The following is a 27,877-nucleotide window of genomic DNA, read 5'->3' as shown; positions in this document are numbered from 1 at the left end:
TTGGGTTTGATAGCAGTAAATTCTCAAATGTGTTGATAAATAAATTTTTATTTTGATCATATTTTTTATTATAATATTTTTTTTTGGGTCAAAATAAATTTTATTTTTGATGTTGGTTTCTTACACTTGTGTTTGAGTGCAGACGATGGCGAATCTCAAATTTGTGGAAATGCACAACCTGGCGATTGTTCTTGCGGATCCACCGGTCAAACATTCAGACATGCGATCAATGATTCACAGACTACGTGAATGTTGTATAGCATCAGCAATAACAGTCAACCCGGTGATTTATCAGAATCTTATACGTGAATTTTGGGCGACTGCCAGGTCGCACATGGATAACGACAACAATTTCACAGTTACGGAAAAGGTGCAAGGTCGAGACATTGTGATCAATGAAAGCTTTGTTCGTGAGGCGTTATTAATTGACGATCAACCTAACTATCCGACGGAAATTGGTATCGAAGATGTTCAAAGGATACTACGAAGGATGAGTTACGAGGGAACATATCCGCAGACTTTGAAAAAGCTGCTCCATCCATATTGGAGATTCTTAGCTCATGTATTCGTAAGCTGCGTCTCAGGTAGAAGATCTGGAGCAGATGAGATCTCTCAACGCACAACTGGAGCGTTGGTATCTCTGGCTGCGGGATTTCGTTTCAATTTCTCGAAGTTTATTCTTGAGGAATTCGTAATAAACATCAGAGCTTCTACAAGGGATACTTTTCTGCAATATCCCCGTTTCATACAGATGTTCATCAACATACAGTTTCCGGAGGTGAGAAAGACGGGTGATACATTGGATATGAAGTCTTTGGGTCCACACACCGTGGGACTCATCAAACAAAACAGAAGAGGAAAATTCATTTTTCAAGGGCTTTATCCATTAGAAAATTTTGGCAAGTTTACGGAATTAGATGAGCCGCCAGTGTCGTATGAATCGTCTGAACAGACTTCTTCTGAGAAGACATCTACTGAAGGGTCAACTCCAGCAAATATTGTAATAGATGTGTCTGAAGACGAAGAAATAGAAAAGGAAGATTCACCAACTCCAAAAGCCCAAAATGCTTCTGATCGTGAACAAGAGTTGAGTGAGAGACAAGCTGGAGGTGAAATGGTTACTGGTGATGAGAGAAATGATTCTTTTGAGGATCTTGACCTGACAGGCTTTGATAATGATGATATAGCGGCTTCCTTGGCCAGTAGTACCAACATTGTGTCTAATGAAAATCTTGACACAATCTTTCAAAATGTCGATGATGTTGTTTTGCCAACAATTGAGACAAGAAGTCAAGACAAAATCTTGAGACGCCAACTCCAACTTCTGAACAGATGGTGTCAACTTCAATTCCTATGGAGATACTTGTGGGATGTTCCCCTCCCGTGTCTATTTCTCCTACTACAGAACCATTTGTAAGTGTGTTTCCTCCACAAGTTGACCAACCTCAGTCAAAGAGACGGAGACTTGAAACAAGACAGTCCGAACTAATTGCTAGTTTGGTTAGTGGTCTTCCTACCCTGCCAATTACTACTACCACTACGCGACTTTCTGCCACAAAAGTGTTTTCAACTGGACCTAGTTCAGTTTTTGATGTCGCCGGTTCTTCAGCACCGCCTGGTTTTTCAGTTCCATGATTTAATAGGGATACTGCTTCTGAGAGGCTGGCCTTACACATGGCAGAAGAACAACTCCTTTCACCCAGTCCTCGAGGAAAGGGCATTTCTATAGATGAAGGGGGTGCTCAAGATGAAAATCCTTCACTTGCTAGTTTACAAAAGGAAGTCTCAGTGCTCAGCCAGAAGAACATCGAACTTGATATACAAGTAGCAGAGCTTCGTGCTCAGAATATTGATCTTCGTATTCAATTGTCCAAGCTTCAATCTGATAAAACTTATCTTAGTGGACAACTGGCGGAATTTAAAAAGGATAAGAAATTGAAGAGTAAGCAGATTTCAGATCTACAGGAACATTTCAATCTGCTGACCTCTAGTTACTTTGAATTGAAAAAGAAATTGGAAGCTGATCTTGGCGATAAATATTAGGCAACTGCAGAAGAACAGTGAATTAATTTACACGTGCAGGCATTTCCAGTAGACGTACCGATCAGTCAGTCTTCTAGCACTGCTGAACGTATCGCAGTTGATCCTCCTATGGCTCCTCATATTCAAGAAATAATTCGAAAAGGTCAAGAAGATGATCCTGAAAGAGGGCAATTGTTGTTCAAAAGGAATGCTACTCGGAGTGCTTCTAAGGGTGGACCTATGGTAACTGTAACTGATCTTGAGCTTGTTCGATTCCGAGACACGTTTGGGGATCGATATGGTGTGGCTGCTTGGGGATTTCACGATCCTCTTCGGCTTTGGATTATCATTCGTAAAAGTGGTAATTCAGAGTTGTATAAAGATATTCATGCCTTTAGTTCTTTGATGAGAGTTGATCTTGCGGAGTTATCACAAGCTCCGTTTATCAATCTTCTGAATAATTCTCAAGTTTCACAATTCAAGTTCTTTTTGGATGAACAAGTCAAGAAGGGTTTTCCGACAATGCCAACCGCTGAATCAGTTATCTTGGAGCATCCATATGTTTTCAAAGCATCTTCCGATAAACCTCTGAAGGTAGTCATGTGGCCACCCACGAAGCAAGTGAAACAATTTCCTATTGCTCAAGGTTATCAAGATGGATCGCTCAGTTCTCTAGAGTGTTGGGTTTATGACGAGAATACTTCTGGTGCAGTCATTAAAGTTAAGAATGGATGTATCCGATTATATGATCGTAGAGACCTGTTGCAGTTCCGAAAGTGGGATATTCATTATCTAAGCAGCTTTCAAATAAAAGTTGTTGAAGATGTCTATAAGGAGGGAGCCAAGGCGTATACAAGAATGGTTGCTGAGATTTTGAGCAAGAAGATGTGGAACGGCACGATGGGCCAGATGGATGTCCTGCTAGTGAAGAAAGGAATAGGTCCGAGCTAGTCCAAACCAAGGGGGAGATTGAAAGACCCTGAATAATGGTTTGGTCTAAGCATAGTAGTTAGTGGTAGTGGGTGTGTAGGATAATTGCTTTTGTCTTGAGTTTACGGTCCATATGTATTTACGGCCGTAAACTCCTTACGGCCGTAAAGGTGTGTAGGATAATTTCTTTTGTCTTGAGTTTACGGTCCATATGTGTTTACGGCCATAAACTCCTTACGGCCGTAAACTCCTTGCGGTTGTAAGTTGAGTCTATAAATAGGGCGTTGTGTCAGACTTTAAAGGTTGTTGATGCCTTCGTGTTTTCCCAAGTTGTATTTGACGTTTTATTGCTTTAAAGCGTATGCAAGCTTGGTTTCATTCGATTTTTTCTTATTGATTCGTATTGTGCATCTGTTATTCGTTTTGATCATTGGTAGATCCGTTTTCGGGCTTTACATAAGTTGTGATTTTTGTGTTTCAAACTATGAATTAACTGCATTAAGCTGTGATTTTTTTTATTTAAATTGTGAATTGACTATATTAAACTTTGAGTTTTTTTTATTAAATAGTGATTTTTGTGTTTAAAAATGTGAATTGACTCCATTAAACTGTGATTTTTTTTGTTTAAACTATGAATTGATAGTATTTTGTTGTCATTTTTTTTATAATTTCTATTAAAATATGAATGATTTACATATAAATTTTGTGTTAATTTTCTTGTGAATATATATATATATATATATATATATATATATATATATATTGTGTTGTATAAATTTGTCAGAATCTACTACTTTTTATAATTATTATATATATAAATTAATTCTAAAGCGCCTTAGGGAATAATACTCTGTTCCTATTAGGCCAAACTTTTTTTTTTCTTTTCTGTGTTTTTTTTTATTATTTATGCATTTTTATTTCTTATAATGGAGTACACGTTTCATCAACTGTGCCTCTTCCATCTACGTGTTCGTTTTTCTGCTTCTTTTGTTCCACCACCGCCATTTTTCTGACAGGATACAATAGATGTTTGTTTCTTCTACATCTCCTTGCTTACACACCCTTTAATCCTCCACCGCTCTTTCGTTTCTTTGTCTTTCCGATTGTTCTACTTTTTCCAGTTTCATTTCTTCTGCTTTATCTCCCCTTCAGTGACCTTGCTTCTCTCTTCCACCACCATCGACGATCGACCAACCCATGATCGGACCACCACATCGTCTACCTCCTGTAAAGGTTCGCAAGACAACTTCCAACGGGTTGGTTCGTCTTCTTCTTCAATTTTGTAGATTTGGTTTAATTTTTGGATGCTTTACTGTTCGTTGGCTCAAATTCTTCTCCCTTAATTTTGTAGATTAGGTTTAATTTTTGGCTGCTTTTATTGTGTTTTTGGTAAATGAAGTCGATTTCTGGTCGGCGATTACGCTCTTCTAAACCTCATATTCAGAAATATGACTCGACGCTAAAAGGTAATCGGTGATTTTAAGCCTTGAACCTCTCTCTTGATCTCTATTTTAAGCCCTAAACCCCAATCTTCCGTTTCTATAATTATAGGAATTTGATTGGTTTTCATTATTAATTTCATATAATATTATTTTGTTTTTATCATATGGATGGTAGGAGCTCTCACATCACCAAGTAAATCCTGATCCAGGTTTGTGCTCTTTGAAAATCGACATTGGTTTCCCCTGAAACGCTCGAGATTTGCAATAAGGCTATTGGAATTGTTGGTCTGTGTTTCTCCATTCCTCTCTTTCTATATGTGTATGTGTGTTTGTTTGTAGGTGAAACCTGGCAATCAGGTGAATTATAGCAATTATATACGAAATTATGTAGAAATAAGTTTGCAATGTGATTTGGTATTTGATTTTGTCTGTTTTAATCAGGTAAGTACTGTTGGATAATATGTCTAAGTCCATAACTATTTTGGTATGTACTTGACCCGGTTTGGCATGGTCCATTTGGGTTGCATGGCATCATGATAATTGGATAGACAAAATGAGAAAATGGACACTTATGTTTTGTTAATATATTATAAGTTATAATATATTAATATGAAATCATATTATTTAATTAGTATTGATCAAAAATTAATTTGGAATTAATTTTGTGATAAAAAATAGACGAATTAAATATATGGGGATTGATTCTGTAAATCATCTATTCTTATATAGTGGCTTATGATCAATGGTTTATTGGATTGGGCTAAAACCCATAGGGTGCTCCATGAAGGTTAAAACCCATGGATCATGGAGGAAATGAAAAGCCATGTCAATTAGAGTTTACATGGTGTAACCCTACATGTGACACACTATATAAAGACCCCATAGGCTAGCAAAATTGGCACATAGACAAGAACAAGGAGGGCTAGCTGATTTTGAGTGATAGTGTGCTTCTCTCAAGTTATTCCAAAAGTTGTGGTGTTGTGTGAAACATTTGAGGCATCACATTAGGGGTGCTAGGCTCACAAAGTTCTTAAGGAATCCAAGCAACAAGAAAGGTATGTTATTCTACTAGCTTTTATAGTACAAGTACCCCATGCCATGCTAGTTAGGATAAGAACATTGGAAAAATCAAATTTGCATGTATCGTAGTAAAACATAGATCCAAGGTTTCTAGGGTTGCATGTACACCATATGAGTGTTAGAATGCTCAACACCCATCAGTGGTATCAGAGCCTAGACTTGTTTTCTTGATATTTGATGCAAATTGCTTGAAAAAAATCCATTTTTCTACTCATTGTGCAATGGACTTGCCGAGACCATGGGGGGGACTCGACGAGTCCAAGTGAAAATGCATCCTACTCGTCGAGTAGGATCCCCTGCATGCATGATTTCGAGTTTTGCTGCTAGAAATGGACTAGAATCATTACCTTAAACAGTTTTGGACTTGTAAAACCTGTTTTTGGTGTGGTAATGATTATGCTAATCCATTTTCAATGGTTATTATCAAAATTTCAAGTTTTTATATGTGTTTATATGATTCTTAAAATTGTTGATATGAATGTTCATTCACTTATGAGTTTGGTAGATCATAGGAATTATTTGCAAATTGTTTGTTAGTTTAATTCTTGATCTAAATTTTTTTAATGGAGTCGATAAGTTGTCCTCAAGTTATGGATTACCAAAAGTCTTTTCTTTTAAAGTCCATTAAAGAACTCATAGGTTACATAAAATGAAGAGTCTTCATTTTAATAAACCATTAAATCATAAGTTATGAAGTTGAAAAGTTTTGAATAGTTACAAAACTTGCCCTCAAGTTTTGGAACATATAAAGTCACTTTATAAGACTTTAGTTCTAACCCCTAGAATTTTAAAAGTTAAAATTCAACCCTTATACTTTATAGTATTATAACTTAATAATATATATATATATATATATATATATATATATATATATATATATATATATATATACATATACATATATATATATATATATATATATATATATATATATATATATATGTAAAAGATCAAGTCGTTTTACTGTTAGTAGGCCTCATTCACGACACCAGTCTATAAGGGGGTATAAGGTTGTTGCCTATAAAATGATAGCTTAATGGGTGTCCACTCTCACCCACCGCTTCCTTGAGTGGTGGAGGGTCGTTAGCCGAACGGGTAGGACAATGACTTTAATTCTCATTAAAAGTATAATGATAAAGTAACTAAATGTTTTATAAATTCCTAATCATAGTTAGTTTAGGAAAATGTGAATTTGGTGCTAACCCATGAAATTACACTTTGCACCTTGCTTAAGTCGTGAGTGGATCATGTGTGGTTAACCGACACATTAACTTGGATTTAAAAAGGTTGGCAAAGGGTAGCTTAAGGTTTATCATAGATCTATGAAGCACGTGTGGTTAACTGGCACATCGATTAGGTGATAAAATTAAGAGTACCAAGTTAATTTTCCTGGTTATTCACACCTTGTTATATGATCCTCGGCATCCCAGTCACAAAACTTGAAGGGCACAATCGAGATTGAAACATGCCATTTAAAAGTTCAATGAATCTCAAAAGAATCTAGGATTTTCAAAACCAAGTAAAACCTAATAATACATTTTGTTTTCATGGTGGAAATTGGTGAATCGTCATTCACCTACCTTCAAATATTTTATAGCTTGGATTACGACATCCCTTTTCTAAGTTATAAAATATTGTGTTGGGTCCTAGCCTTAATATTACATTTGGGTGTCTTATTAAGGATTCCATATCTAATCTAAACATGTCTTTCTTCTTTTCCAGATGTCTTCCAACGATGTTGCTTTTGGCTCAAACCCTACCGACTCCTTCTCTCTCATGAACCTTTGTGGGAGAGTCATCTTTGATGGGACTAATTTCATTGATTAGATTAGGAACATAAGGATAGCCACTCGCTACGAGGAAAAGGAATATATCCTCGACAAGGAGCTGAAGGAACTTGATGAGTCTTCTATTACTCCAGAGGAGATCGTTGACTTCAGGACTCATGAGAGAGATGCTACTAAAGTGGCATGTATCATGTTGTCCACGATGATAGCCGAGCTCCAAAAGTCCTATGAGGACTTTTATCATTTTAAGATGCACTGGGATTTGATGGAAAGATATGATCAGAGTGCTCGTCAAGAGTGATATGAAATAATATCCTCCATGATAACAACCCGAATGAAGGATGGTGAACCCATCACTGGCCACATGCAGAAAATGCAATGGTTTGTGGACCGTCTGATGAAGTTGAATGTGAACTTCCCCGAGGAGTTGGCTATTGATATAATATTGCACTCCTTACCTACTTGTTATGATCATTCCGAATGACCTATCATAGGAACAAGGAGGAGGTCACACTCAACAAACTTCAAGGACTTTTGAAGACTGCTGAAAGTAGTCTTAAAGGTAAATCGGTTGTTACCACTCCTACTCTTATCACCATCCCTATTCTGGCCCTCGGGCAAGGCAAAGGGAAGAAGAGGAAGACCCCTTCAAAGGGTACCAAGGGAAATTCTATTGATGGCTCATCTTCGAGTAGAATTAAAGGTGGTTCTATCACTCCTTCTTCCAACCCTAAAGTGGCTGAATGCTTCTATTGCCACGAAAAGGCGCACTGGAAGTGAAACAGCCCAAAGTACTTGCATGATGTTAAGAGGTGGGAAAGTGAAACCCAACTATCCAGATATTTACACTATATTGTCTAATAACTCACCATATTCTAATTCTTTTGATACAGGTTGTGGTATTCACATATGTTCTGATTTGCAGGGACTAAGAAGAAGTGAGAATGTGGAGCACGAGAAGATAAACTTGATCATGGGGAATAGGAAAGCTTCACATGTCATCAAGATTGGAGTTTATTCTTTGTTGCTAAGTAGTGGGTTAAGATTAGATTTGAATAAATGTTGTTAATCGTCTGAAATGGTGAGAAATATTGTTTCCTTTCACGGTTTGTACAAACAAGGATTTACTTTTTCATTTGATAATGAATGTGGTGGTATTAATGCTTTTTATAATAATGTTCTTTATTTTAAAGCATTACCTTGTGATGGTGTATATGAAACTGTGTCGGTTGTATATAACCTAGGAAATAATGTGTTGTGTATTGATTCTTCCACTATGTTGGATAAAGAATCATTATGGCATTGTCGTCTTGGACATGTTAGCAACAAACGCATAGGCCAAATCCAAAAGGATGGAGTTTTGGAGTCATTTGACCTAAAGTCAGATGATAGTTGTGAATCTTTTTTACTTGGAAAAATGACAAAGTCACCTTTCACTGGTACCTGTGCTAGGGGTGAAGGTTTGTTGGATCTCGTACACATAAATGTGTGTGGACCCTTCAGAACCGCCACAAGGGATGCTAATCGCTTCTAGGTGAGTTTTACTGATGATTATAGTAGATATGGCTATGTATACTTAGTCAAGCATAAGTTAGAAACCTTTGAAAAGTTCAAAGAGTTTAAACAGGAAGTGGAGAATCAGCTGGGCAGGAACATTAAGATGCTTCGATCCAATAAAGATGGTGAGTATCTTAGTCTAGAGTTCCTTGACTATCTTAAGGAATGTGGGATTGTCTCACAATTGACACCTCCCAGAACACCACAGCTTAATGGTATGGCAGAGAGGTGTAATCGAACCTTGTTGGACATGGTTCGTTCCATGATGAGTCGAGCTTCGCTATCAATCTCATTTTGGGGGTATGCCTTAGAGACTTCCGCCCATATCCTTAATCTAGTCCCTACCAAAAAGGTTGCCAAAACACCTCACGAGATGTGGACTGGGAAAGCTCCCAATTTGGACCACATCAAGATTTAGGGTTGCAAGGCTTTCGTGAGGCGCGAGACTCACGATAAGATTGAACCTCAAAGTGAGCGGTGTATTTTCATCGACTACCCACAAAAATCCTTTGGTTACGTCTTCTATAGACCCAATGAGAATGTGGTCTTTGTGTCAAGGAGAGGAGTCTTTCGCGAGAGAGAGTTCATAAGCCAAGGAAACAATGGGAGGCAAATTGAACTTGAAGAAATTCAAGAGTCCAGTGGTGAAGGAACCTCAAACCCTAGCAATCAATCTGAGGAGGAAACTCCTGTTGATCTAACTGACGAGTCTGTACCTCTAAGGCATTCCACTAGAGTTGCGGAAGGTGATACACTTATTAGTGCTAGTACACTGGTAAGTTTGGATGAACCTAATAGCTACACGGAAGCCATGGTAGGCCACGAGTCTGCTAAATGGAAAGAGGCTATGGACAACAAGATACATTCCATGTATGACAATCAAGTTTGGAACTTGGTTGACAATGTACCAGGTCGTAAGAAAGTTGGGTGCAAATGGATCGTCAAGAAGAAGACCGATATGGATGGGAATGTACATACTTATAAGGCGCGACTGGTTGCAAAGGGCTTCTCTTAAACTCTGAGAGTTGACTGTGATGAGACCTTTTCCCCAGTAGCGAAGATTAAGTCTATTAGGGTTGTGCTACCCATTACTGCATTTCATGATTATGAAATATGGAAAATGGATGTCAAAACCGCTTTCCTTAATGGAAAGTTGGTTGAGGATGTTTAAATGAGTCAGCAAGAGGGTTTTCTCAGTACAAAATACCCTAATAGAGTGTGTAAGCTTGAGAAATCCATCTATGTATTGAAACAAGCACCTCGCAGATGGAATCTTTGTTTTGATGAGAAAGTCAAAGAGTTTTGTTTTTCGAGAAGCGAAGATGATTTATGTGTATATGTCAAGGCTAGTGGGAGTATAGTTAGCTTTTTGGTATTGTATGTTGATGACATACTACTCATAGGAAATGATATCCCAACTCAGTAGGAGGTGAAGTCCTGGCTTGGGAAGTGTTTCGCTATGAAGGACCTTGGAGAAGCTGCCTATATCCTAGGGATAAGGATTTTGAGAGACAAGAGTAAGAAACTAATTGGACTTAGTCAAAGTACCTACTTGGATAAGGTGTTGAATAGGTTCAGCATGCAGGATTCCAAGATAAGGGAGTTACCGATCGAGAGTAATGCCAGACTAAGTAAGTCTCAGAGCCCGAGTACCGAGGTTGAGATAGCTGAGATGAGTCGAGTACCATATGATTCCAATGTAGGCTCGATTATGTATGCTATGACTTGTACTCGTCCTGATTTGGCCTTTGGTTTGAGCATGGTCAGCAGATATCAGGGGACAAAGGGGATGCAGTGTTCATGAGTACTCCTGGAATAGTGGTTTGAGTATTGGATTCAACCCACGCTCACTTGTATCATTTCATGGAAATTATCTCGAGTGATAGTGAGATGGTAATATCATATAATTCTACAAACCTAGAGATATGATTTGTTGACTATGAGTTGGTTATACATTGTTTGTACGAAAACGCATTGGTAACTCGATATTATAAAACGTGCTTTTGTGTATGATTCAACAAGTAGTTAGTACAAGTATATGATTCGAAGTTTATATGCTCCTTTGAGTTCTTGGAGGATTAGAAGCGATATATGGGCCCCTCGATGATTTTGTTTTGACTTATCTGTCGGGCCCAGTTAGAAACTAAATTGATGTGTTCGATTAAGTTCTATGTCAAACAAATTGGAAATCGGGAAACAAACTGCTGGACAATAAGTACGACATTGTTCCATGTATTTGTCCGATTGATATCTTGAGAGCAGAGGATTATATGATCACTTATCTTAAATGGCAGGTCATCTTAGTTCCGCGACACTTTGAAAGAGCTACGATTGCTGATCGGTTCCTGAAGTCATACTTGCAGTTATAGTTATTAGACTTATCCAAGTGGGAGACTGTAAGGTGTCTAAGTCCATAACTATTTATGGTATGTACTTGACCCAGTTTGGCATGGTCCATTTGGGTTGCATGGCATCATGATAATTGGATAGACAAAATGAGAAAATGGACACTTATGTTTTGTTAATATATTATAAGTTATAATATATTAATATGAAATCATATTATTTAATTAGTATTGATCAAAAATTAATTTGGAATTAATTTTGTGATAAAAAAGAGACTAATTAAATATATGGGGATTGATTCTGTAAATCATCTATTCTTATATAGTGGCTTATGATCAATGGTTTATTGGATTGGGCTAAAACCCATAGGATCATGGAGGAAATGAAAAGCCATGTCAATTAGAGTTTACATGGTGTAACCCTACATGTGACACACTACATAAAGACCCCATAGGCTAGCAAAATTGGCACATAGACAAGAACAAGGAGGGCTAGCCGATTTTGAGTGATAGTGTGCTTCTCTCAAGTTATTCCAAGAGTTGTGGTGTTGTGTGAAACATTTGAGGCATCACATTTGGGGTGCTAGGCTCACAAAGTTCTTAAGGAATCCAAGCAACAAGAAAGGTATGTTATTCTACTAGCTTTTATAGTACAAGTACCCCATACATGCTAGTTAGGATAAGAACATTGGAAAAATCAAATTTGCATGTATCGTAGTAAAACATAGATCCAAGGTTTCTAGGGTTGCATGTACACCATATGAGTGTTAGAATGCTCAAAACCTATCAAGTACATGTACAGTAAACTCCTTGAACTAGCAAATTGATTGGCAATATTTTCGTAATCATGGAAAATGACATGTTAGTATCATTCAATTCCTTATGTTCTAAAATCGGATTGCTATCAAAAACCTCTAACTACAAGAATGATACGATTTTGGAGAAATGGAATAGTATAGTTTGGATATGGGACCATGTTTGGGGTTTTTACGGTTGATCCATGTTGTATATGGCCACAATTAGGGATAAAGAACTCCTAATTTCATTAATCATTGTAAGATCTGTTAAAATTGGATTAGGATTGCTAGCACGCCCAGCGTACTCATTTGCAACAAGAACTCTCTCAATGGACCAATTTTGACAACTTGACAAAATGGAAGTGTTAAATAGCTTTACCTGGATTTCAGGATTTTACAATTCTCCCCTAATAGAACCAGACTTCGCCCTTGTAGTCTCATGCCAAAAACAACTCTGGATGTTGCTCCCACATCTCTGACTCCGTCTCCCAAGTTAGCTCGAACCCCTTCCGATGTTGCCACTGGACCTGGACCAGAGGCACCTCCTTGTTCCTCAGAACCTTGACCTTCTGGTCCAAGATCGCGATTGGTCTCTCCACATAATTAAGACCTGAATCCACCTGGATATCCTCCAACGGCACCACCGCCGACTCGTCGGCTATACACTTCCTCAGCTGAGACACGTGAAAGGTATCATGAATCTGTCTCAACTCTGAAGGTAGCTCCAATCGATATGCTACCCCTGCCCACCCTCACGATCACCCTGAACGGTCCAATGTATTGGGGCCCCAACTTGCCCCTTTTCCTGAATCGGATCACTCCTTTCCATGGAGACACTTTTAGGAGTACAAAATCTGACACCTGAAATTCAAGCTCGGATCGATGCCTATCCGCGTAACTCTTCTGGCGATCTGGGCCGTCAGCAACCTCTGTCTAACCTTTTGTATCTGCTTTGTCGTTTGAAGCATTATCTCAGTGTTTCCCATAACTCGTTACCCTACCTCTCCCCAATAGGGGAGTCTAACACTTCCTCCCATACAACAACTCAAAGGGAGGCATACCAATGCTCGAATGATGGTTGTTGTTATAGGAAAACTCAGCCAGAGGTAGATACATGTCCCAACTCCCTTCAAAGTCCAACACACATGCCCGAAGCATGTCCTCGAGCGTCTGAATCGTTCGCTCATTATGTCTGTCTGTCCGTGGGTGGTAAGTGGTATTGAAATGCAACCTGGTACCTAACTCCTCATGGAACTTCTTCCAGCACCTGGAAGTGAAACGCACATCTCGATCTAACATAATCGAGATTGGTACACCATGTCGCGATACCACCTCCCTCACACACACCTCTGCCAGCCTCTCTGCGGAAGAGCTCTCACTGATAGCAAGAAAACGAGCACTCTTAGTCAGCCAATCGACAATCACCTAAATTGCATCGACAACTCTCATAGTCCTCAGAAATTTGGTGATAAAATCCATGGAAATTTGTTCCCACTTCCACTGGGGAACCTCAAGCGGATGAAACTTGCCATGTGGACACTGGTGCTCAGCCTTAACCCTAGGACAGGTCAAGCACCTCTTTACAAACCATGCTACATCCCTCTTCATACAGGGCCACCAATAGTCTCTTTTCAGGTCCAAATACATCTTAGTAGCCCTGGGATGGATCGAAAACCTCGACCTGTGCGCCTCCTTCATTAGAATGACTCGTTCCCCGCCCTCAAATGGCATCCAAATCCGGCCCTGGAAGGTCATAAGCCCCAGGCTATCGGCAATGAACTCAGATATCTACCCAATCACCCGCTCTCGCTTGCGGTTCTCCGGCTTCATGGCCTCTACCTTGGCCTCCCGAATGGTGTCCAACACCGGAGTCATCACTGTCAACCTCAGAACAACATATCGCAAAGGGGCACTCTCTGCCCTGCGACTCAAGGCATCGGCTACCACGTTAGCCTTGCCTGGGTGGTACAGGATCTCACACTCATAATCCTTTACCACATCCAACCATCACCTCTGACGCATGTTCAAGTTAGTCTGATCCATCAGATACTGATGCTTGGCCTCCTTCTCCTCTTATTGATCTACTCTTCCTTCTCCTCAAAAACTTCAAGAACACACCAAAACACTTCAATCTCACAAGGAATAAGGGTAAAAACGATGTTGGGAGCTCTGAGGGTGAATGGGGGCGAGCTTGGGGCGGAAATGAGGGTTTAAATAGGGTGCAAACCCTTGAAATTTAGGGTTTCATCAAACAGCGGTGACTCACCGAGTCCAGAATACGGACTCATCGAGTCGCCAACTTAAACGTACCCCCAGACCGCGTCCCTACTCGGCGAGTCGGACCTACAACTCGCCGAGTCCAAGGCTAAAATGACAAATACTTAGATAAATTTTACGTACTAGGAAACAGGTGCTACAGGTTAAGTGGCTTAAATAGGGTGCAAAACCCCGAAAATAGGGTTTCCTCCAGACCTACTCGTCGATTCCAGGCTTCGACTCACTGAGTAGACCATTTAAATCCCCGCGTCTAATCTAGCATCTACTCGACGAGTTAGGGCTACCAACTCGTCGAGTAGCTTTTACAAAAATCAACATTAAATGAACTGATGCGTACTAGGAAGGGGGCATTACACTTCCTTTTCTCCCCACTCTTTGCAATAGCACACCATGGTGTATCCTTATCAACTTCAATACACATACTCCTTGTCCATGACAATGGCCAAAGTGTTGCACTACCTCACATTAGCACCATACTCTACTGGTAACCCCTCAGCATAGTGTCCCACCTGTTTTGCTTCGGTAGGACTGTAATTCTTCTCGAACTAGCTTCTCAAACAATAAGGAATTGTATTTTGCAACATATATAATTCCTTTTTTCAGTGCGAGGAACTGTCATTCGATCCTCCTCATGTAGCTCGGTGGACAAAAAAGCTCCTGAAGTGTTTGGCTGAAGGCCTCCCAAGTCATGGAATCAAGTGTAGCCTTTGGAACAACAGAGTCCAACGGCTCCCACCACTGAATAGCCTCGCCATCTCGCTTCAATGCAACATAACTAACTTTGTGTGACTCAGTGAAGTCGCTTGAATAGAAAATCTACCTCATCTTGTGCAACCATTGCATACAAAATGTTGGATCATCTCCTCCTCGAAAGACAACGGGTTTGCGGTCCTTGAATACTTCTGAAGTAAATACCCTGCCCCTTGCCACAATATATAGTGGGCTTCCTGCCTCGCTCCTGGGTAACTGAGCAACTCCCAGCTATCACCTCGCATGGCTCCTCATTCCCCTCTTCTTCATCCTCCTGGGGTTAGAGATCGGCAACTCGTGTAGCCAACCGCATCCGTTTCATGGCTCGATCGCGTCTCTACAACTCAACATCTTTTACCACAAGTTGTTCCTGAAGGTCTGCAATGATAACATCAATCGTATAGCCAACCACATTCGTTCCATACAATTTTTCTAGAATTTTCTATGAATTTTAAAAGACAGTGTGTCGGTGCAACTAATTTCCGACCAGTTAGTGAAAAATATGATTTTCACCTTGGTTAGCAATAATATCATATCTTAGGAAAACTCATGGGTAGGCTAGACTTAAAATTCAAAATTTGAAAGTTTATGGATCGCCAATCCAACTCCAAATAATTTTTGTAGATTCTTTTTCAAAACATGGACAAATTGGTAATTTTTTAGAATTTCAACACTGCATTTTAAGGATCAATTGACAACTTAACCCATTAAGCCATAACTAAAATCAAATATAAAGATGGAAATTAAGTTCTTAACAGAAAAACCATGTGAAGAAGTTAAAATTAAAATTTGAACCTCAAGCCATGATTCAAAGTACATTGCTTTTATGGAAAAAACCAAAGTTCATTCCTAAAAGAGGAAACACCACTAGGGCTTGAATTGCCTCCACCATTAAGCCCCTTATTAAATCCTTTAAGGAATGTTTTGGAGATATTTTGGATGACTCAAAACATAGTCTTTTTTACATAAAATTATCCTCTTGAATCAAGATAACAACAACATGAATTTTAACAATCAACAAAGAAGACAATGTCGCCAAAACTTGGAGTAATTCAAGGACATAAACAATGGAAGTCTTATGGCTGTTTACAACAACATTTTCACAACAATTAGCCATCTATAAAACACCCACTAAGTTGGAAGTTAAACAAATAAGAATTACAAAGTGAAGAAGGTAGGATAATTAACACCAAATAAGATGAAATTTAACCCACAAGTCATCCAATTGACAAGTAATTGAGATGTAAACTCGACAAGAAACATAGTAGATAATTTGCCAACTAATTGAATGATTTTTGCAACCCTCTCCCCTTAGGATCAACAAGAGTAAACTTTATTTTACCCTCCTCCATGCTCGGCTTGATGCCCTTCTTTCCCCCCTCCTATACTGATCACATTTTTTCTTCTTCTCTTCTTGGTGTTTGATCGATGACACACAAAGCAAGCAATAGGGTACATCGATTTTTTTCTTGCTAATATACTTGGTATGAGCGATGCATAGAACGGATGTAACGAGGAGGATCGATCCTCCTCCTTGGAAGTTATACCAAAGTTTTACTAAATAGTCCCTCTAATATTACAATTTATTTCCATGCCTCCCTAACCCTAATAACTGTAGCACTGTAAATTTTCAAACAAAATTTTCATTTTCAAACCACAAAATTCTCAATATCACATTCCAAAAACCACAATTTGTCAAATTGTCAAAAACACAAATTCATAAATTGTTTAATAAAATCCAGGATCCTCAAAAACATAAACTTCATCTCGTGTGTACAATCAAGTCGGCGCCTTCCCGTGATCCTGAGAAGTACCTGAAACACATAACACATAACACGGTAAACACGAAGCTTAGTGAGTTCCCCAAAAAACCACACATATCCCATTAGTCTCTCATGGCTATATCTCAAATAAGACCCTCTGGTCGATGTGTCTTAGTGGACCCTCCGGTCCTAACTCAGTAAAGCTCAGCATAATACACAGTATAAATCACAATGATATAATGCATGATATCACAATACTCAATATAAGCACACAAGACCCCCCGGTCACATAAAATTACCACTCAAGGTAAGTATAGTGAGAAGAGTCACCTAGTAAGTAAGCAAATAGACCTCGTACACGAATCACCGATCTAGCCTCCGCCTAACACATACGATAATTATCTCTAATTAACACTTAAATCATAACTCCAAATAAACGAAGTTATTTTCTCTCTCTAATCTCTTGGAATGGGTAAAAGACTATTCTACCCCTCCATGGTCTCCATAACCCCTGTCTTGATCAAACCCTAAAGTCAACAATCGAGTCAACAGTCCATGTTGACCCGACTCATCGAGTGCAACTATGTGACTCGTCCAGTCCCCTCATTCCTTCATAAATGTCGTGAAAACCCAACTTAACTCGTCGAGGTGTCTCATCAACTCGCTGAGTTACTCATGTCCAGACTTGTCGGGGAAAACCCTAGCTGACTCGTCAAGTCAACTTATCGACTCGTCAAGTCCCTTCAGACCCTTTTCTCATTCAGACGTTTTAAGGAAGATTTACAACCCCAAACTCTAGATCTAGCCTCCCAAGGATGAGATACTACATAAAGCTACAAGCTTTACGTCCATGCATGGCACTTGGGGCTTGTAATGCCAAAACAATCTCCATTTGGGTCTTAATCATAAAAGCTCTTCTATTAGTTGGATAAAGCTGGGACCTTTAGACTCTAGGGACCTCACAAGGTCCATATCTGAAGTCTCAATCTCTTGGTAAGCTCAACACACTCAAAGCCTCTAGGAAAGATGGAATAAGCCCTAAAACTCCATAAAATGAGATCTAATCAAACTAATGAGCAAGGTGGAGACTTTTACCTTCAACCAAAGCTATAGATGAAATAACACCAGATCCAACAATCCCTTCTCGTTCCTTGCTTTGATACTCTTATATTCTCTTCCAAAAGTGTACTAAAATGCCCAAAGATTAGCTCTCTTTCTGTCTTAGATCAATATGGACGATTAGGGTTTCACACAGGGGAGTAAAGTGGCCGGTGAGGTAGAAATGAGGGCTTAAGGTCCTTTAAATAGGACCAAACCTCAGAGATTTAGGGTTTCCTCTCACAGCACCAACTCGTCGAGTTGGTCCCCCCGACTCATCGAGTTGGTCATAAAACCCACGTGGCCAAATCTGTCTCTACTCGACGAGTTTGGGCATCCAACTCGTCGAGTTGCTCAAGCAACTCATAAATATATATACTTTTTATATTTGGGAGTCGAGATGTTACACAAATCTAACATTTAAAGTTTAATTTTATGACACCTTGGCCACTCACTTCATAATAAAACATTTAATGACTAGAAATTACCTCAATTTTGGTACCAATAATCATTTGGTATCAAATATTACGCATGGTGAACTTGGTTGAATAGTTCAATGAGTTTGGAGAAACATGGTTCTCTAGGGCGACTGATAATGTTACAAAACTTTCAATTAATAATGTATTCCTTCAAAAACGCTCTGTTCATAGAAAAAAAAAACAATTTGATGAAAATTCAAGTAATCATGATGTAAACTTATTTATTTTTTATATATTGTAGATCAAGCACGTGCATCACTGAAAACGAGATTTGAACACTACAAAGAGTATGAAAAGAATTTCATGCTTTTGTTTCCTTAAAAATTGAAGTAATTCGACGACAAAATTTAAGTTGTGTTGTAGTCATCTGAAACCTACACTGAAGTATGGTGAACGATTATATTTTGAAACCAATTAACAGTCTGGAGTTAATTTCTTGATAAATTCTTACCAACTGAAATTACCAACCCCAATGATGTTTTATAATATATGAAAAAGTGTATTGTTTACTTAATGCATTTGTTGCATAGAGTATCTTGTTGACTATTCCAATAACAATAATGCTTATATAAAGAGGTTTCTCAAAATTGAAATTGATATGGTCTTTCTGACGGTTCATAATATCATAATAAAGATTTAATGGATTGACAATGATATTGAAAACGACATATTGAAGAATATTGATTGTAAAGAATTGGGGAACAAGTTTGCTTCCAAAAACGCAAGGAGCTCACGATTTATGTAACTATGTAAGGTTATGTATTGTGTTATTATTCTTTTGTTTTGATTGTTTGTATTATAATTATCGATTTGTGATAGTATTAATAAATTTTGCTTATATATAAAAAAACTGTATTTTTAGGCTCATTTTTATATTTCCTACAAAAGCCTTTAAAGGACCACTAAAAAATTATCTAAGTTGAAGTCGAGATTGAAAGCATCGTTCGTGAATATAACAATATATTACACAAAAAGAGTGACATGCACAAATATTGTTTATACACTTGATAATGCGCTATGCATGTGGTCGATTATTAACAAAATCAAATGTTTCAAATTTCCATTCCTTGGTGGTGTTGTTCATTAAAACTTCTGAGTCTCATTCCTCCGACCCCCAAGAAATCAACGGTCAAGTTTTCACCGTTCCCGTCCCTTTTAAACCTCAAAAAGGGATTGTTGGAATCATTCAATCCAGGATTTGCGTTATGCCCAACATTGTTGTTGTTATTGTTCATAATGAGCTCTTTCCGAGGGTTCATGTACCCCGAGTACAATCCTACGTCATCGCTATGCCCTCCTCCATTATTGATACTTGGGTTAAAGAACCGTGACATGGAAGTTTCTTGGAACTGGCTTGAGAATCCACCGCCGATAATCCCAGCTAAATGTGATTGATGAGGATGATACTGGTCAATCAGCGTCTCAGTACCGCTGTATGCACCACCCCCACCAAAAGATGGAGGTGCCATGGTAGTAACAAGGTTATTCATGCTACCATTATTATTATTAATATTATTGCTACCATTGCTAGACGTAGCTCCCATTTGGGCTGCTTTCTGTAACAAAGCTGTGGCTGAAGTAAGAGGGGACGAGAGCGTGGATCCGCCTAGTTGCAGAGAAGAAGGCGATCCATTTCTGGGGCTACTGCCAAATAGGCTGCCACGACCACCTTGCATGATGTTCAGAGGCAGTAATTCCGATGGGGTTTTGGAGTCCGGCATACCACCATGGCTGAATTCTGGTGAAGTGATGGATATTGTGTGATTGATGTGTTGGGTGAGTTGATCATCAGGAGTGCTATGATGGTCTTGTTGCATGGTTTGGCTTAATTTGTTGTTTTCTTCAGCAAGTGCATCACAAAAGGCTCTATGAGTTATGAAGCTATCCCTTCTGTATACAAATTTAAATCACGAAAGAAAGAATTTTAAACCAATTATTTGAGTATGCAATATATATATATATATATATATATATATATATATATATATATATATATATATATATATATATATATATATATATATATATATATATATATATATATATATGTGTGTGTGTGTGTGTATAAACTTTTTATTAAACAAAAATCAAAGTAAATAAATTGCCCAACACAGTTGAAGACGTGGAAAGCCAATAATGACAAAAATCAAACATATTTAATCTAATGTAAAGTGTACGTTTAATCAATTTTTAATATCTGAAGTGGAGAATACAGTGTTTATAGTTTTACTTTCAATCATATAACCCTACTAAAAATTGACTACCAAACAAAATTTCATGTTGCATTATAAATATCAATGAAATAAAACAACTTTTTGTATTTGTATCACGTTAGGTTTTTGCTATTACTATTTAAAATAATGAAAATATGTTAAATTTTCAGGACGTGCTCCTAGTATATATCATATTAATATATATATTTTGAAGTTGATAATAATATCTCAATTATTATGAAAATTAAATTTTAATTGGTTCATTTAAGAACTCTTAATTTTGTAAGATATTGTGAATGATTTTCAATCACAAGTTTTCGAAAACAAAAAATAAAAAATTACACATCATTATCATGAATTTTAATATCTAAATAAAAAAATCATAAAAAATCGTTTTATTTGAATATTTCACTTAGAATATTGTTAAGATTTTGAAATTACACACATCATAGTATTCTCACTATTCTGATATAAATATTGCATAAAATTATACAAGTATGAATAATATTTTAATTCGAATATATATAATAGTGATTTAAAAAAATGTTAATTTTAAAAGTGATGAAATTTTATTATATATATATATATATATATATATATATATATATATATATATATATATATATATATATATATATTCAAAATTTTTGATTGTGACTAATAATTGTTTTTACGGTGTCACAAAAAAATAGTTTTCACATGCATGAACCCACCTCCATAAAATTTAAGATAAGTTTTAGTCGTCATAAAATAAACATCTAAATAATCTAGATACTAAAATTTTAGTATCTAAATTATTTAGATGTTTATTTTATGATGATATATAAACTTTCTAATATGATGTATATATTTTAGATACTAAAAACATCTAAATAATTTAGATACTAAAAATATTTTAGTATCTAAATAATCCTTTTGGGAATAATGCTTAAAAAAAAAAAAAAAAAAAAAAAAAAAAAAAAAAAAAAAAAAAAACGTTAAGTAGAAAGGCAACCAAGAGTACAACACACCCTAATAGACAAATAAATGATTATAACATCTTGACAAAACAAATTAGCACCTTGTAGTTGTTAGCTCTAAATTGTACTCTCCAATGTAGTTCATGTTTATTTTAGTTATTTTTTTTTTTTTAATTTGGAATTTAAAAGAGTAAACTGCAAATGAGTCTATATGGTTAGCCAAAAATATATCGTTTAAGTATATTTTTTATTGCATGCTCAGTCTAAAATTAAAACATTCATGTAAATTTGGTCTTTCGACTTAACTGGTCATCTAAAACATCATTTGAGTCTCACATTTCTTTAAAATTTATGAGCATTTGCATCATTTTAGTTTTTTTTAATCCTATTTTATTTTTGTTTAATTTCCTAGACCTGCTCTCACATAAATCCCTTCTCTCTCTCTCTCTCTCTCTCTCTCTCTCTCTCTCTCTCTCTCTCTCTCTCTCTCTCTCAACCCTAAAATTCAAAATTAGACACCCACCCTCAAAAGGAATTATACCTTTTTGAATTCATATTTCTTGAACATTTTTTTGAAAAAATAGATGCCTATCCTACACCTTTTTCTGGTACCATTCTTGCATGTTTCCACACAAGAAATAGAATCCAATAAGTGAAATCAAAGTACAAAAAGATCTCTAAATCACTGAAATTGAAGACCAAAGAAGCAGATCTTCCAATGTAATAACAAATAACTTGAGTATCAAATTTTCTCTACCAAGGAAGGAGTACCAAAAGGATCCCTAATAAAGTTTTCTTCACCCATAACATTCATTGATCAGTCTGAAGCATCAACCATAGGATCCAAAATTGAATATGGAACAGAAGGATTAAGACTTGAATCTGATGAATACCTTGTATTAGTGATGAATCGGCCTTCTTAAGCATTGATACGGGTGAAATGAGGATAGATTTGACGTATTGATAAAACAAGTATGTATGTCGTTTTATGTGTGTGTGTGTGTGTTGCAGGTTGAATGTAACATGGCTGGAGAATATGAACTTGAGGGTGGTTCTTGATAGGGATGACTTTGTGTAGGAGACTACATTGTTACTTACCCTTCTCTCTATCTGTTACCATCTAGGCAACCACCATACTTGGCCTAATTCATTGTTGCCACAAAGCACCGAACACCGCCCATATAACAATAAATCTCCACCACTACTACAACAATAAATCACCTTCACACCCACCACCACTCAACATCCATGTTTTGCATAAGCATCCATCAGATGAAGCCTTGAAAAACTAATGCAAAGATGAAAGCTCCCTTTCTTGCAGTACGATCTTCGTGATGGAGGCAACATCCACACCTTGAAGCAAAAAGATTGCGAGCGTGATTTATAGTTCGAATTCTTTGAAACCGCCACCCCCTTTGGTTTTATAAATAAAATTTATCTATGAATTTAATGCCTACTTACCGAGTTGAACAAAAGAAGAGAAAGAAAATGAAAACAAAATTTTATTTTGTATTTCCGAGTTGGAGAGAAGTGGAAGAAAAATTAATCATTCTGTTCTTTCTTTCTAAATCCTCCCAAATAGGAAGGAAAGTTAGGAGGGAAAATGATATTTCCATTTCCCTCCACTTCTTTCCTTTAATGAAACTCGGGAACACCAATTTCTTTTATTTTTTTTCATTTCCTCAAAATTCATTTCTTTTCTCTCATTAAGTTAAACTCGAGAATAGGGTGTAAGGGTTCATGGATATATATATATATATATATATATATATATATATATATATATATATATATATATATATATATATATAGATCCGGTAAGAATTTTTTTTTGGTAGGAAGGTAAGAAGTTTTTTTTCTACATATTTTTTTGACGAACAAAAAAAATGAATCACTAGATGATTCATTTGTAAGATGATTCACAAGAAAAAATTCTCAAAAAAACATCTTTATGATTTATTTTTAAGTAAATTAAAAAAAAAAAACTCATTTTTATAACAATTTTAGTGAATAACAACAAAATCATTATATAAATGAACCATCGAGATGTTTTTTTGAGAATTTTTTCTTGTGAATCATCTTAAAAATGAATCATCTAATGATTCATTTTGTTTGTTCGCGAAAAAAATATGTAGAAAAAAAAACTTCTTACCTTCCTACCAAAAATTTCCTTCTTATTTGATCTTGACTCTCTCTCTCTCTCTCTCTCTCTCTCTATATATATATATATATATATATATATATATATATATATATATATATATATACATATATATATATATATATATATATATATATATATATATATATATATATATATATATATATATATATATATATATATATATATATAGAGAGAGAGAGAGAGGGGGAGAGAGAGAGAGAATCTCATGGAATAAGGATATGGGTGAGATGGGACCTAGAAAAAAATGGAGAAAAATACCTCAACGAACAAAAATGGCCTTAAGTTTCAATTTTGGACCCACCATGAAGGGGTGTGAGACTTACCAAATAGTTTGGATGTCCAATAATGTTGATGAACGAAATCTACATGAAAGTTTCATTTTGGAGTGACAATGAAAGCAAAAATAAATGGACTTAAACTGCATTTTTTTGTTAAACCACACACACCGATCATCAAATTATTAATTACTGATTTTATTTAAGCTTTTTAACTAATTTATGTATATTAAAACCATGGCAGGAAACTAAAGCTCTAAAGATATAAAAACATCTCCAACAAAATTTATTTTGTAGCTTATTATTATTTGTTTTATTTTGTCTATAACTTATTACCATTGGAGCTAATAAGCTAATAGATTATTTTATTTTTTATATATATATATATATATATATATATATATATATATATATATATATATATATATATATATATATATATATATATATATATATATATATATATATATATATATATATATATATATATATATATATATATATATATATATATATATATATATATATATATATATATGGGAAAAGAGAATATACCCTTAAGGGTATATAAGCTTAGGTACCCAACTCATCATACTACGTCGTGGGTATAATGATAATCAAACAAATTATGATGGTTGAAAAAGTTGAAAATTAATGGTAGTTCCGGGCTGAATAAGTTTTGATTAAAACGGTGGTTTAATTTGACTTTTCGTGTAAGTTTGTATTTCTACGATTTGGTTGCCTTAGTTTCGGTGATGATGGTTTATATTCACGTATGAAAAATTAAGTTGATCGGTCACGCTGGTAAAAAATATGTGGGCAGATTTAATTCTTGCGTTCTCAATTTCATAACTGTTCTTATTTGATCCTTCCCGATATATATATATATATATATATATATATATATATATATATATATATATATATATATATATATAATGATGAGCTTCAATCATTTTAGTGGCATGTCATAAATATTTTGTTGCATACACAAGTTGATTGGTGAAACCTATATATTAACTAAAACTAATAAAATAGATAAATTAATTCCCAACTTTGATGACTCTGCAGGTGTTGTAGTTTATTGCAAGCAGGTAGAGAGCATGAGTATAGTAAATTAACAGAAATTAATAGGAATATATAAATATATATAATCTTAAAGTGGACCTGTAGTTGAAGCAGCAGTTGAGAATATATATATATATATATATATATATATATATATATATATATATATATATATATATATATATATATATATAAAAAGAATATTTGTCTGTGTATGGAGGCCGGTGGTTTATTATATTGATGATATACGTACGTACGTAGTTAATTAAACTAAAGAAAAGGATGTATGGTGTAAATATCATATATGAGGTTAATTGGTTAGGGAAGAAAGGCAGACCTGGAAAAGATGGTACCACAGTCACACTTGTACTCTTTGGTGCCACAAATTTTTGAATGAGCCTTCCAGTCGCACTGTACAGCATATCTTTTGGAACATTTCTCACATTTCCATTTCTTTTCCCCGTGTTTCCGGCTAAAATGTTTCTTGATTCCTGTTAGATCTCCTAATGCACGAGTGGGGTTGTGGTGGACACATGTGGGTTCGGGACATATATATACTCGCTTTATTATTTCGGTGCTGCTTCTTTGCCTTAGTTTCCATGGTAGATTATGGCCTCTCCTATGCAGTTGCAGGTTTTGATCCCTTTGGAAACCCTTGTTGCATATTTCACATACATATTTGTTCTTTGCCATGAGACTCGTTGGCGATAAAGCAATAACTTGTGCACTTGGATCTGCATATGTGTTAACACAATATTTGTAATTAATGCTCTTTTTGGGAACAGGTAGATATATACCAAATATCTTCTACTGGATACGTATTGAAGAAAAGAATTAAAGAAATATATTAATGGTCAGCGAAGAGTAAGCATCAACCATCCCACTCTCATCCACAAACACTGTTGATGGGAGCAGTACACATGTACATATATGTTTAATTACTTGAAGCAGCAAAAAACAAAAGTAGAAGAAAAAGATGAGGGCAAGAGAACTTCAATTATTGCGATCCATAAACCAATAATTGAGACTCTTTTCTTATTTGACAACCCAGCTACCATACATATAATATCAATGATTTCCGATCTATGCGTTTAATTTGGACTATTCACCATGTAAATAATTTATCATTTTTGAATTCATATATATTTATATATTTCATGTTTGATAAGTATAGTTTAAAAATTACTGAACAATGCATTCATTCAACATCTTTCTTTAATATTTTAACTTTCTTTTCAGCCCATAAGAAATAAAAGCAAATTGAAAGATTTCTAATTAATTCCTTGGCAAACAATGATCATAGGAGTAGATATATTATCTAGGGATAATGAAATATTTGCAAAGCAACCCCCCACAACGATTTTTGACATTGAAACTTATATAATTAAAAGAAAGGAATTGCGAAATTAAGAAATTAAGTTTACCTGGAGTTCCTGGTAGGGATCTTTTCTTCTTCTTAGATGAATCTGGAAGAAGTTCTTGAGGGGTGGATCCAACATCTGCAGCTGTGGATGTACTGTGGGAGTTGACTATTGATGTCTGTCTTTGTTGACCTTCATCCAAAACACCACCGGTATTGCCGGAGGAGAAGCTACCTCCTCCATCTCCTGATATGTTTGACATTTTGAGATACAAACAAAGGGAGTGTGGAAACAAAAGATGGATGGTTAATATATATATATAGAGGGGAAACTTTTGACAATATATTTAACTAATTAATCTGTGTTCTTGTTGATTGGTAGAAGCTAGGCTAATGCGGTTTATTCTTAATTCTGTGTTTTTGGTTTCATTGGTGGATCAGCATAGACACAAAACTTGGGATTTGCTGTTACAACACCAAGACAAACACCAGGACACTCTTCTTCGTTTGTTTCTGGTATGAGAGAGAGAGAGAGAGAGAGAGAGAGAGAGAGAGAGAGAGAGAGAGAGGTCTTGGAACAAGAAACTAGAACACAAAACATGGGTCTTCATAGTCATAGTAATCATAATATATTAGTATTTTTTTTTTCTTTTTTGTTGTTATAAGATTGTTGACTACCTTATCACATCATGTGTATTATATTCTAATTTTTGTTAGGTATCTAGAGGTTATCATCTATACTTGTATTTTAATGGTAAGAAATGGATTCCACTTTTATGATTCTCGATATCCCTTTAATCGTATCGTAAAGTTTCATCTATTAATCAATGATCTTTTTGTTAGATCCTTTATAAAGATCCAAGTTTAACTCACTGCGGGGCACATTGTAACCCAACAGAAAGATATTTCTATTCTATAATAAAAGATATGTGGTATATATCAATCTAAGAAGATATTTAATACGTATATATGGGATGTAACAGGAACGTTAGTTTGTATGCAAAAAATTAAGCTTTAATCATTACCAATGGAAGCCATCTATAGAGCGTAAAAAAGTCGTATTTTCACACTGAAACTACGAAAGTTTCCATAATTTTCACGTTTGGTCGAATTCTTCTGATGGAGCTGGGGGACAATGTCATTCTTTCAGAGCTTAGGTTCACGTGCATCTTAGACCTATGGGATGCAATGTTTTCAAAGGCTATGATTGATAATGTTTGACAATTCCTGATGGAAAATTCTCCAAACGTAGACAACTGCCTCGGATTCCTTTATATAAATGAGATATATTTTAAAACAATATAATATTACTTCAGAAAAAATAAAAAATAAAAACTTATAACATATGATATGAATAGATTTTATGATTAACAAGAAAAAGTATTGTTCATAGCTACCAAGCAAGAAAGGTGACGATGAAGCTTTTAATTTACTAGTGGACTTGTAAATTATTGAATTGTAATTGTCAACGCAAAAATATAAAAAAGAGC

The 27,877-nt window shown here is 35.9% G+C and overlaps 1 protein-coding gene across 1 annotated transcript; it reads right to left on the bottom strand.

Moving 5' to 3' along the window:
• Nucleotides 1-19,237: 19,237 nt before the first annotated feature.
• LOC145015073 (zinc finger protein GAI-ASSOCIATED FACTOR 1-like) lies at nucleotides 19,238-26,992 on the bottom strand. The gene is made up of 3 exons (XM_078973519.1): nucleotides 26,452-26,992; nucleotides 25,365-25,761; nucleotides 19,238-20,217 (listed from the first exon to the last, which is right to left on the bottom strand). The coding sequence occupies exons 1-3, from the start codon at nucleotides 26,648-26,650 to the stop codon at nucleotides 19,380-19,382; spliced, it is 1,434 nt and encodes a 477-aa protein (XP_078829645.1). The 5' UTR covers nucleotides 26,651-26,992; the 3' UTR covers nucleotides 19,238-19,379.
• Between the last annotated feature and the right edge of the window lie 885 nt (nucleotides 26,993-27,877).

This window comes from Lactuca saligna, chromosome 9 (genome assembly GCF_052625555.1).
Source record: "Lactuca saligna cultivar CGN05327 chromosome 9, ASM5262555v1, whole genome shotgun sequence".
Classification (NCBI taxonomy): domain Eukaryota; kingdom Viridiplantae; phylum Streptophyta; class Magnoliopsida; order Asterales; family Asteraceae; genus Lactuca; species Lactuca saligna.
The sequence above is the reverse complement of the archived record's forward strand: the minus strand, read 5'-3'. Positions and strand labels throughout refer to the sequence as shown.

What these genes read in the sequence shown, in the direction of transcription:
- LOC145015073 (XM_078973519.1), bottom strand. Translation starts at nt 26,650, where the DNA reads ATGTCAAACATATCAGGAGATGGAGGAGGTAGCTTCTCCTCCGGCAAT. An exon ending in ATCCCTACCAGGAACTCCAG is followed by an intron (nt 25,762 to 26,451) that starts GTAAACTTAATT and finishes ACACATATGCAG; the next exon opens with ATCCAAGTGCACAAGTTATT. An exon ending in TGTGGTACCATCTTTTCCAG is followed by an intron (nt 20,218 to 25,364) that starts GTCTGCCTTTCT and finishes ATTTGTATACAG; the next exon opens with AAGGGATAGCTTCATAACTC.